Source organism: Hyperoodon ampullatus, assembly GCF_949752795.1.
Source record: "Hyperoodon ampullatus genome assembly, chromosome: 19".
Classification (NCBI taxonomy): Eukaryota; Metazoa; Chordata; class Mammalia; order Artiodactyla; family Ziphiidae; genus Hyperoodon; species Hyperoodon ampullatus.
The window spans coordinates 7,002,743-7,015,615 of record NC_136932.1 but is presented as its reverse complement, the minus strand read 5'-3'; the positions used below and the strand labels follow the sequence as shown (position 1 = coordinate 7,015,615).

At 42.8% G+C, this 12,873-nt stretch overlaps 1 protein-coding gene across 1 annotated transcript in view; it reads right to left on the bottom strand.

Moving 5' to 3' along the window:
* ATP6V0A1 (ATPase H+ transporting V0 subunit a1) overlaps positions 1–12,873 on the bottom strand; it is a gene marked incomplete at its 3' end in the record, with an annotated part of 53,503 nt that overhangs the window by 24,972 nt on the left and 15,658 nt on the right. The window contains 5 exon segments of the mRNA XM_079725983.1: positions 865–1,077; positions 3,503–3,596; positions 4,705–4,787; positions 6,638–6,764; positions 7,291–7,373. Of these exon segments, the coding sequence (XP_079582109.1) occupies positions 865–1,077; positions 3,503–3,596; positions 4,705–4,787; positions 6,638–6,764; positions 7,291–7,373 (600 nt within the window).

Genomic DNA, 12,873 nt, shown 5'->3' with positions numbered 1-12,873 from the left:
GAGAAGCCCACGCACCACAATGAAGAGTAGCCCCCGCTCGCTGCAACTAGAGAAAAGCCCGCGCACAGCAACAAAGACTTGACAGAGCCAAAAAATAAATGAATAAATAAATAAATTTATTAAAAAAACAAAACAGAAAAAAACAACCCTTGACAATTAGGTTCTAGTCTCCCTGACCTAGGTTTGCCTCCTGCTCTTTCGGCTCACCCATTACGATTCCTGTTCTGGCCCAACCACACATGGTCACACTGTACTTCCTGCCTTTGTCCATACTGTTTTCTTCTCACTGTTGCCAGTCGACATCTTACCCATTCTTCAAAGCCCTGAGTAAATGCCACCTTCTTGAAGCTTTTTCTGATCATCCTAGTTGGAAAAGCTAGTGCCTTCCTTCCCTCCACACACATAAACTACTCTTAGCACAGACTGTGTTGTTTGCACATCAGCCTCTTCAAATAAGTCATAAGATACCTGAAGGCCTATTTTTTACATCTCTGTACCTCCTGGCCCCTAGATCAGTGCTTTGGATAGGGCAGTAGCTCTAATTAACTACTAAATGGAACTGCGAGGGTTATATTATGGAACTAGTCTAATGGACAGAGAGAGTGGATCAGGAAATTGATGTTCCGATTTTGAGCTACCCTGAAGGATCATGGGTGTATGCCCAAATCATTTAATCTCTTTTTCAACTGCAATTTCTACATTTGAAAAATAAGCATATACAAAATGTACTGTCAGGATACAAGATGAGTATATTAAAGAACTCTGAGACTAAAAATGCCATAAAAATGTAATTGGTTCATGTTACTGTGGATGGGATCCTCTCTTCCTGGCTGCAGGCTGCACTGCTAGCTGTGGGGGACTCACCGTGCCCCTTCTGAGCGCAAACTGGATGGAGTCAAGGTCAGTGACAGGGCACCAGACCTCCGCAATCAGGCACTTCTGGGTCACATCTATATTGCACAGGTTCAAAGTGTGGTAAATGGCCTTCATCTTCCGCACTTTGATGAACCAGACACGGATGTTCTTAGCAGCTGCCTGCAGAACCCTCTGGCGGTGATCCTCCGTTTGATTCAGAACCTTTTGGGAGAGAAAGGAGCAGACGGGGATCCTTCTAACACCAGTCTTGGATTTCAGGACATGAAGGCAAAGAGGCACGGCTTTCTGAGACGGGCAGGTGGGGATCTGGGTTTTTTCTTCCTCTGGCCAGAATTTTCTCTTTTTTTTTTTGGCCAAATTATAAGAAATTAGAGTTCCAATGACTAACATTCATATTCATTTAGCTTCAAGCTGAAGAGAAACCTGAGAAAATGGTTTTTAGCTTTTCTCTCTAAATTTAATCTTACCACAAAATCCACAGCAGAACAACATAGGTCACTGGCTTTTATCTGGCTTGCTAAAGAGCAATGACTTTCCATGTGGAGCCTGTAACTCAGAGTCAAAGATGTCAGCATCACAGGCCCAGAAGCTGACCAAGTTGTCAAATCCCTACTTAAGAACAGCAAGCGGCAGAACGCCCTGAACATAAGCCAGCCTCAGGGACTGGGGGGACAGAGGCACTGCTTAACACCAGCATCTGCCTCTGCCAAGAGAGGCTGCCTGGGCTTCCCTGGTGGCACAGTGGTTGGGAGTCCGCCTGCCGATGCAGGGGACACGGGTTCGTGCCCCGGTCCGGGAAGATCCCACATGCTGCGGAGCGGCTGGGCCCGTGAGCCATGGCCACTGAGCCTGCGCTCCGCAACGGGAGAGGCCACAACAGTGAGAGGCCTGCGTACCGCAAAAAAAAAAAAAAAAAAAAAGAGAGGCTGCCTGCCAGGGGGAGGAGACACCACGGCCTTTAGAGGGGATTTACACCGCCACATACCATGGTCAGCATGGAGCAGATAAGGCTTGATTCTTCTGTCAGGCTTCTTCTCCCCCCAAGAAGGCTTTGGAAACCAGTACAGAGTTCCCTCGGAGGAATCACATTGCCAAGAATAGAGTGGGAGGAAGAGCCAGGAACACTTTACGTTCTACTGCCTTGTTTATCACCAAATATTTAAGATTTCTATAGCAGAAGAGGGGGCTAAGCCAAAATTGGGCAAGCACCCCACCATGCACACTTGCACATGAGAATCTACCTTAAATCTCCACATTTGTTTGAAGAGGAAAAACTATACATTAATCATTTTAGCTCAAGTCTCCATCATAGCTGGCTTTTCAAGTCAGTTTGGGAAAAACGTCCTCACGGCTCCCTGAGAAACTGTCTTGGGCAGTAGAAAGTAACTTCCATGAGAGGTTTTAAAAAAAAAAAAAAAAAAAGCCATGGCATGCTAAGGGAAACTCTTGGATCACTTGAGAATAAAGGAACAAAGCTACTTTCTTTCCTGGTTGTTGACAATTTCACAATTACTATTTAAACTTCTGGAAGGATGCTAAATAAACTTGCAAGCAATGTTCTATTTGCTTTTCTCTTTCCCCACCAGCCCACGCCCACACATCTCACTCCTTGGTATTCAATCCCTTTTAAAATTTTACTTCACACAGTTTGGTGTTTTAAAAATCAGATTCTAGTCATTTATAACGACTACTGCACATGCTCTTCAAAATCTACCACAAGCCTACCTCATAAGCAGGGGGTAGAACAGTCCTAGAACCCAGAATGTACTAGCATGGCTTATCACCCACCAGCAGTTCTAAAAAAACTCTTCCCTTGGTTAAACAGGTAAGTGTATCTGAAAGGAGCTGGCAACGGGTCAAGTCGGTGGGTCACGTACAAAGGGGGTTGGAGGGAAAGATGAGAAAGGATGCTGAAATGGGAGTTACAACATATCTCTGACAATTTGCCACTGCTGGAAAGAACTGCCTTTGGGATTAAGTATGTTTATTGATGCTTCAAGGGGGCAATCATCACATCCTTTCAATAGGGAACAAAGCTCCAACTGGGCACCCTTTTCCTTCCATGTGTGCATAAATCACGACTCCCTACTTAGAACCCCCTGACAACCATGGTGTGTGCAAACCACACACACTGCAATTTGGTAAACGTTTCTTCTTGGGTACAAGAGTTACACCAGGACTCACTGGCTAGATTCTGTGGTTCAGATTCAAGGTGACCAGAAGGATACACACCAAGCTGTTAAGCGTGGCTGCTCTGGAGACAGTGTGTGTGAGGCAGAATTGACTTGATATGTACTTCTATGTTATTTGATTTTTTTTCTTAACTAAGCATACTTTACTATAAAAATATCTCAGACTCATGAGGAGGGGGACTGAATACTCTAGGCAACAACGATTTCAGAAGCATAGCATCCCTGTCTTATTTAAAGATGATTCATGCCATTTTTAAGTCATTCCGCATGGGAGCTGGGGAAAAGTTTCAAGGAATGAATTAAAAATAGCAAAAAAAGAAATGTATCCTGGGCTGCTGCAGGTGCCTAATCAACTAACTATTCGTGTTTCAACGGAGAATGGTCTTCTACTGTAGTATTTCACAAAAACAAATGCCCTCCGGGCCTCTGTGTACCATTTGGAGATCGTCAATCCTGGTGTTAACTCCAGAAGCCATCTCCTTCCTCTCCTGTGGCGTCTCGGGACAGGGATAGAGTGAGGCCCGGAACCTGGAAGTGCAGACGCAGCCTGAGAAACACTGAAATGCTTTACCGTAGCCGACTTAAGCAATCTCAGAACGTAATGTTAACCTACGAGAAGGACCCAAACAGGATTCGTTCAGACTGATGCACTAATCAATAATAACTATTTGGGCTTCCCTGGTGGCGCAGTGGTTGAGAGTCCGCCTGCCGATGCAGGGGACACGGGTTCGTGCCCCGCTCCGGGAAGACGCCACATGCCGCGGAGCGGCTGGGCCCGTGAGCCATGGCCGCTGAGCCTGCGCGTCCGGAGCCGGAGCCTGTGCTCCGCAACGGGAGAGGCCACAACAGTGAGAGGTCCGCGTACCGCAAAAAAAAAAAAATAATAATAATAATAATAATAACTATTTATGGGAAGGAGCCTACAGATAGAGCAGCAACATGTGAACTGTTTTGACATTCTGTGTAGCTATTAAATTCCTTTAGATTAAAAAAAAAAAAGAAAAAGAAACAGTGATACAAATTACATGATAAATTGCTGGAGAAAAATGGCATGGAGAAAAGATCTCATGAGCAGAATTTCAGAAGAGTTTAAGGGCACAGTGCCTATGGTACACTGCTAGGTATGAAGACCCATTGTCCCAGAACAATGTAGAATTTATAAATCGTGAGTCCTAATTACTTTTTCTAAGAAAAGGAAATTGTGATTTTGACAGTCTAAAAAAATAAACTTAGGGGGCTTCCCTGATGGCGCAGTGGTTGAGAGTCCACCTGCCGATGCAGGGGACACGGGTTCGTGCCCCGGTCCGGGAAGATCCCACATGCTGCAGAGCGGCTGGGCCCGTGAGCCGTGGCCACTGAGCCTGCACGTCCGGAGCCTGTGCTCCGCAACGGGAGAGGCCACAACAGTAAGAGGCCCACGTACCGCAAAACAAAACAAAAAAAACAAAAAAATAAATAAAATAAATAAAAAATAAAATAAACTTAGGCCATTTCTCATTGTTTAAAATAACCTTAACATTATTAAAAGATATATTCACCGTGTCAAGGTGAACTAACAGGGTTTGTGTTTCTCTATTCTCTAGGCTTAATAATAGGTGGCTTGGATGCACCCTCAGGGGAGGCACCTTCCTCTTACCCTTCACAGATTTTCTTGACTCTGTTTTTCAGCTGATCGCCTTGGAAGAAAATGATGAACACAGACTTGTGCACGTAGTCTCCCTAGGCCCCAAACCAAAAACCAAGAATTCAGACTTATAATCCAGAAGAAAACTTCTTAAGTAACTTACTTTCTTGGTGATATAGAAACAACTGGAATCTTTTAAGGATATGGCAACTGTGTATTTTAACCACTACCCTCAATCCATTTCTTAAGCTCACTACGAGAACATTTGCCCTGTAACCTCTGATTCGCAAAAATCTTTCTGTACTTGTTTTTCAACTCAACCAGGAGATTGACATGGATGCAAAGATGATTCTCTTCTTAGAAGAATTTAGCCCTATTTACCAATTCAACTTTAAACTGAATACATCTTATATTGCCTAAATGACATAAGTACAGAGAAGAGCAAAGAGAAGGAAGCCATCCCTGCCTATTCCCATGCTTAGAAACTCCAGATAAAGGGGGCTGAATAACTACAAGGAACTGAGTAGTTGGGAAGAATGCTGATGCAGAATCTCATGATTCATGCCCATTTACACCTTAGGGGGCAGGGAGGAAGGCAATCCATTCCAAATACCAAGTTTATACCTGAAGTATGAGGCAAAGGCTAGAAGGAAAGATGAAGAAAATAAGCTATAGTGAGTGTCAACCAGAATTGTCTCCGGTTGCCTGTATTTTCTCCTATTCCTATAGAGCTTTTGTTACAGGAAAACAAACAAAATTATAGGAGGATAAGGAGGGAAGAAGAGTGAAGGAGTGAAGAAAGTAAGGCTCAAGAGTCTGAAATTCCTAAGTTCTCTAGGAATAAACTGGAGCACATTCTTCGCACAGCTGCTCTGCTGTAGATATCCAGACCCTCCCTTACTCGATTTGTTGATAAAATAATGTTTCTGTTGCCCAGGAACTTGGCTGAATATTCCTGAGAACAGCTCCACACTAGGTGTGATTGCTGACTACAATGTCTCTACAACCCAAGGACAGCCTTCAGTAAGACCATAATACTGCTTCTCTGTGTAAGGAGACACTCACCGTAACCTAAGTGTCACCACACCCCTACTCGGTACCAAGGAGAAGATCCATTTACCAGGATCATTTCTAGTTGTATGACCCACCGACTCTGAGAAGCCTCATAATTCAACCTCTCTTCTTAGGTAGAAAAAAGAACACTAATTTAAGAAACCCAAAAGACACTTGAGAACATAAAAACCAACTCCAGGTTTCTAAATAATACTAATACCAAAGTGAAATAAATTTTTTGCAGAACATTTAATCTTCTTTGCTTGTCATCCCTGAAATTAGGACTCACATTCTAAATGTAGGTTTATGCTAAGAACTCTCTCCCATTATGTCAAATGCCAAGATGCTAAGCTACTTCTACTTTCCAAAGCATTGGGTGGGGAAGATCATCCCATCTTGTACAATATAAATCTTTAAACTAAGTTCCTAAAACTCCCAACAAACAAGTAGACAAAAAACTTTACCAATTAAAGTTTCATCAGCTTATAAAGATCACAGTTTAGGAAATCTCTCCTCTTTTTAGATATGGATGTTACCAGACTTGGAACTAGATATCTTTAAGTTAATTTTCATAGAAAGTTAATTTTCTTTTGGTCCCAGATAAGTAACAGAAAACATATAAAGCTAAAGTTTAAAATAACTGGAAAAAACATACTTCTAATCAAAATAATACCTACACGGGTAAAGCTTGAAAATATATATGTATATGTCACATATACATTGTATGTACACATGTGATGGAGGTAAAGAGGAAAAGAGCAGCCCTTCAAATTCATAGATCAAAGCAGAGTAAACCTAAGGGCTCCTCCATGGGAGGGTCAGGTTCAGGTGGCACCTGCTCTGAGCTCCCTTTACAAGACCTACTCCATGAGACGCAATTTCCTTGTCTTACAGTCACAGGATCCTCCAGGGGGTTCTCGATTTCAGCCTGCCGCAGGAACACATTCCCCCGGCACACCCGCCAAAGCATGCGCTCAAAAGTAGGGATGCGCTCCCGGTTAATCACACCAGCCACGAAGCTGTGGGGAGAAGAGCCAGATTGGGAACTATTCCACGCCACGGTATGGGAGGAAAGTGAGAGCAGGGGGCAAAGACGCCCAACAGGAGGATATGCATTGTTATATCAAAAGGGCTGCCAAGACTTCCCTGGTGGCGCAATGGTTGAGAGTCCGCCTGCCGATGCAGGGGACACGGGTTCGTGCCCCAGTCCGGGAAGATCCCACATGCCGCGGAGCAGCTGGGCCCGTGAGCCATGGCCACTGAGCCTGCGCGTCCGGAGCCTGTGCTCCGCAACGGGAGAGGCCACAACAGTGAGAGGCCCACGTACCACAAAAAAAAAAGGGCTGCCAAAGTCTGATTCCTGGACTCAGCAGAGGGTTGACAGAACAACTCAGGAACCAAATCCAAAGCGACTTAGCAACACTTCGCAATGGGCTCAGAAGAGAGGGCATCCTGGAAGCAAGTGAATGCCCAGCCTCACCGCTCTTTTGAAAAGCAAAAATGAACATGACCCCACTGAGTACAGACGGCTGAAGTGGTACATACCCAAGTCTTAAAGGCGTGCCTCTTCCCATCTCACTTGGCTCCAAGAGGGATGAGGATTCTTCCAACAGGTCTGGATCCGCCATCTGCTGATGATGCAATTCAGCCTGAATTCACAAATCAATTAATATCTAATGAAAATAGTTAGTGGCATGCAGGGAACGAGGAACCAGGAGATAAGTTCAGAAAATAAAGATAAAAAAAAAAAAAAACAAAAAACACCAAAAGAGAAGACATACCTCCAAAAAGAAGACAAAAAGAACAGGGGAAGAAAACAAAGGAAAGAAACAAGAGGTAAAGGAAGCAGAATTACCCCAGTAAAGCATCTGGGGAAATGGTTTTAGAAATAAGGAATAAAGGAAAAAACATTAAATGATGGTAACACCTGTATAAATCTGTTACTTGGTGGAAACCATTTTTTCTCTTATGTTTCCCTGAATGAGCCATTAAAGTACCAAGAAATACCTTTGCATATGGATAGAAGCTAAAGTGTTTCTTCCTTTCGAGCAAAAACAAGGCAGCGCTGCAGATACATTCAACACCAACTTTCCAGGCAGCTACAAGCTAGAATTTTCTCTGGGTAAGAATGCAAAAGATGGAGACTCTCTATTTTTTTTTTTTACAACTTTATTGGAGTATAATTGCTTCACAATGGTGTGTTAGTTTCTGCTTTATAACAAAGTGAATCAGCTATACATATACATCTGTTCCCATATCCCTTCCCTCTTGCGTCTCCCTCCCGAGACTCTCTTTCTAAGGAAGAAAGCAAGGCGTTGTCACCGTCTTGAACAGGAGAAAGATAGAAGGGGCATCTCCAGATTTCTAAGTTTTCCACGCTCTTAAAAATTCAGAACATGAGAACTTTCAGCATGAACACTGTAAAAAATGCTCCAAACTATGGGATTTAAAGAGTATTTCTTTGTCCAAAAGGATAAGAAGCACGATAGCTGGGCAGGCATGAGCCTCTCTGTTGCATCAATAAAGGGAAGGAAAAGTGAAAACATATATGAATGTTCTAGTTTCTGACCAGGAATCTAGGAATATTATAAAAAGTTCACGCAGAAAAAAAAAAAAAAAAAGGAAAGGGCTTCCTTGGTGGCGCAGTGGTTGAGAGTCCGCCTGCCGATGCAGGGGACACGGGTTCGTGCCCTGGTCCGGGAAGATTCCACATGCCGCGGAGCGGCTGGCCCCGTGAGCCATGGCCGCTGAGCCTGCACTTCCGGAGCCTGTGCTCCGCAATGGGAGAGGCCACAACAGTGAGAGGCCAGCGTACAGCAAAAAAAAAAAAAAAAAAAAGTTCACGTAGGCTTTACAGTTTCAGGATTCTTGAGAACATAGCTTAAGCCAACAATCTAAATCAAGTGAAGTGAAGAAAAAGTAACAGATAATAAGCCAATATAGAGCATGTGGACTAGTTTGATTGTTTAGATTTAAAATGATTTCCACCATGACAGTTTATACAATAAAATGAAAGAGGAGCAGGATCTTCTCAGATGTAGGTCTACATTTCCTAGCCTCTCTCTTCATAATACATCGTACCACCTTTCCTCTCATCAGGAAGGAGAAGCTACCCTAAAAAATGAAGGCCAACTGACTTCTCCACTGACTGACCTCCCCAACTTCAATATCCATGCACTACGTGTTTGACCAAAGACTAGAAGTAAGCCAGAATAATCTTCCTTTTCAAAAGCAAAACTAAACAAAAAATCAAGAGAATTTTTCTCTATCATTTTCACTCTAAATTTCAATTTGATTCTATTTCTGTCAACCCCACTATCGAAAAAATGCCACGTGGGAGCCCCTCTTGATAAAGTCATAGGACCATAAGTGTAAAGTCAAAGGGTGGGGGGTGGGGAACTGAGTATAAACCAGATGATAAGTCTGAAAGTCCAAACAAGTGAAAGCAATTGTTTGGGAAGTAAATTCTAGAAGCAGGATCTACTCTCAACAACCAAAAGGAAAAAAAAAAAAAAAAAAAGGAAGGATAGGCACTGGGTACACCAGAACTGCAGAGAAATACTGTCATGAGATTTGGAAAACTTTAAGATGAGATAATGGGGGCACAGGTTACCACTTGCCCTCAAATGGAAGCTTACGGGGCTCTTTTTGTTTCTACTTAAAATCAGATCAGCTGACTGCAAGTCACAGGCAACTTGTTTCGAGGATCCAGGTGCCTACTGCCTTTCAACTTGCTCTTAGGATGTCCCTTGCCAAAAACCAGTGAAACTGACTACTACCCACAAGCCTCCTGTCTACTTCCCTACATGGTTCACAAGACCTGGTTTACGCAAACCATAAAGATCAGACTCGGTGCAAACGTATGTGCTCTAAAGGGGAAAACTGATGGAACAGCAAGTAGTGTTTAGCAACTAGACTACTCCAAAAAGTATATCCAGAATTCTCTGGGAATTAAAAAAACAAAAGAACAAAACAACCCCAACAGAATTAAAATTAAATAGAAATTTGCAATAATATTCTAATTAATAATTTCACTATTTCATACTTAAGAATCCTAAGTCTTAGAGAGGAAAGTTAAAATTTGTCAAATGAAATAATTGTGCCTGATGAGAAACTAGATGTCCACAACCACTAACTGAGGGCCTTTAAAGCAATATTGAAAACCATGTCATCAAGTATCTAAATACTACTCTGGGTTCTCTAATAAAAGTACTGCCAAGGTTCTTCTAAATTACTTGCTATGCCTGCTGATTTACCCCTTCCCCCAGTCAGAATTCTAAAACCATGCCTTGAAAAAAGGAAGTATCAGAACTCAGTAGTTCTATTTCTGCACTTCAGTATAAGCGGCACATCCAGTTCAAGCTACATTACCAAGAGCAAACACTTCCGTTTCCATCTACATTGAGAAAGAAATTATATTTCTTCACCTAAGGTATTCACTCAAGCCCCAAAGGAGATGGCAGATGGGAAACAAAAGTAAAGAAAGCAGATGGATGGAAAACTCAGAAGGAAAGGAAGGCAGGGATCTGCATGCCATTAACCATTACTTTTCCAGTCTTCTTTACGCTCTCATATGTTATGGTGCTTATGGTAAAAGATGCAGAGAAATCTCTCCAGCTCTTATAGTTCTTCATAAGCAAGAAGACTGAGAAAAGGATAATCATTAATAAGTCATTTTAAATGCTCTGGATAAGAAATGGCTAAATCAAATTTTTAATCATTATAAATCATAAGAATATTCAATATATGTTTACTTTTCCCTTTCTACACCCTTGGCCAATCATAACCCCTATGCCTGGAGATGCAAAGAATCATCTTCTGATTTAGCCATTTTCTGCTAACTCATTATTGTAAATTACTGATCATATTCACCAAATTATATTAAAAAAGAAGGGTTTAAAATTGGTAGTGTTTCAGGCCACTTGCAAACATTATCATCTCAGGCAGGCATGGAAGCAAGTCTCATGAAATTCTACATCTCTGAGATTTGAGGGTCCCAAGTTTCCTTATTTCTTGCATTAAGTAAAGCGTGCCCTCGCATGTGCAGACGTGCTTAACTCTGTGAGGCCTTGTCTCCTATCGTGGCAGTGACACCTGAGACTGCTGTATGGCCACAGCAGGGCAGGGGCTAGTGAAAGGGACCTGGCTGAGACTAAGAGCTAATGGTAAGAGCGGGCAAGACACTGACTGGGCACTAGTAGAGAAAAGGAGGAGTGGTGCTCGCCAGAAGACTCCTCACAGGGGAGTGACAGGGGCTGATGCCGAAAGCAACAGAAGAACCGCTCATAGCCCAGGCCTCGTGCTCAAAAGTACTTCCAGAGATTAAAAACAAATGTTTTGCACGAGTAGGAGGGAGAAAACAATACAAAATGGATAGGGCGTGAAGGTCATGCCTGCCTTCTCAGGATGAGTATTTCATGTTTAGACCTATTAACCACAAAGAAAATTCCTAAGCCCATAGCTACAATTTTAAAATCTTCATATATCATCTTGCCAAGTGGTTACCCTTATTTTTTAAAAATTTTTTATTGGAGTATAGTTTATTTACAATGTTTTGTCAGTTTCTGCTGTACAGCAAAGTGTATCAGTTATACACATACATATATCCACTCTTTTTAAGATTCTTTCCCCATATAGGTCATTACAGAGTACTGAGAAGAGTTCCCTGTGCAATACAGTGGGTCCTTATTAGTTATCTACTTTATATATCCTCTTGTTTTTACTATTTTTTTAATCATAAAATTAGCAGTTTAAAAAACTATTTCCATTAAGGGAGTCCATTTGTCAGTCTTTATTCAGAATTTCTACCAGAATGAACTAGACTAGGAAGCCTATCCCAATCCTTAAACGCAGGAGGTTATGAAAAACATTTTCATACGTCTCAGCAACATCCCAGCAGTAAACTAAAGGCTATATCCAAAGGGAAAGAAAGAGGAGAGAGGGTAAAAGAATTAAGTCCCAAATAATGATGAAAGTAACTGAGCTTTGACCTTGAGGCCAGATTTACTTTGGATCTGTGGGCAGCAGCTTGGACATGTATAGAAAAGCACACGTCTGTGAGCACAGGGAGGCACTGTGTTCAGGGATGTTTCCTGATATGAGTAAGTGACATATTCCTTGAACAAAGGGACCATGTCTTACCCATCTTATGCTTTACAAACAGTAGGTGCTCTTCACATGCTCTGTGAATTAACAAGTATAAACACAATAATGTTTTCACAGTGAGTACACTGGAATTCCAGTTTATTTGTTCATCAAAACCACTGGGCGGGGCTTCCCTGGTGGCGCAGTGGTTGGGAGTCCGCCTGCCGATGCAGGGGACACGGGTTCGTGCCCCGGTCTGGGAGGATCCCACATGCCGCGGAGCGGCTGGGCCCGTGAGCCATGGCCGCTGAGCCTGCGCGTCCGGAGCCTGTGCTCGGCAGCGGGAGAGGCCACAACAGTGGGAGGCCCGCGTACCACAAAAAAAAAAAAAAAAAAAAAAAAAAAAACCACTGGGCGTAAGTGGCCGTGCCTGCTGCAAAAGACCTGTAACACCTGGAAAGAGTTAATCGCACTGCCCCACACCCTTTAATGTGATATCGGGGACTGGTGAAAGAAGTCACCATCAGTCTCAAAACTCTCAACTCAGTGAGCAAACTGAATATTCACACCAACCCTCTCCTGGTATGTAGCCAGATCCTGATTCTCAGGAAGACTGGGCAATTAAATTCCTGAGCTTTTCTCCTTTCCCTGGCTCCAAGAGACCCTTTTAATTAGCATGGCTTCTCTGAGTCACATCCTTAGTTACTAAGGAATGTATCACATCTTCAGCTGACTTTCTCTAGCCCCGCGGTTCTCACACTAGCATGCTTCAGAATCACCTTGTGAAAACAGACTGCTGGGCTGGGCACCACCCTCAGAGTTTCTGATTGAAAAAGTCTCGTGTGAGGACTGAAAATTTGCATTCTGACCAGTTCCCAGGTGAGGCTAATGTTGCTAGCTGGCAACCCCCTGCTCCAGGCTAGAGAACCAGTGAGAGTAATTCTTTCCTCAAAAGACAGAAATTAAAAGTAAAACTGAGGACATATAAGATGCTAACTAAAATGGACCTTCTATTTTTCAAAAGCTTTGCTCATTTTTGTTGTT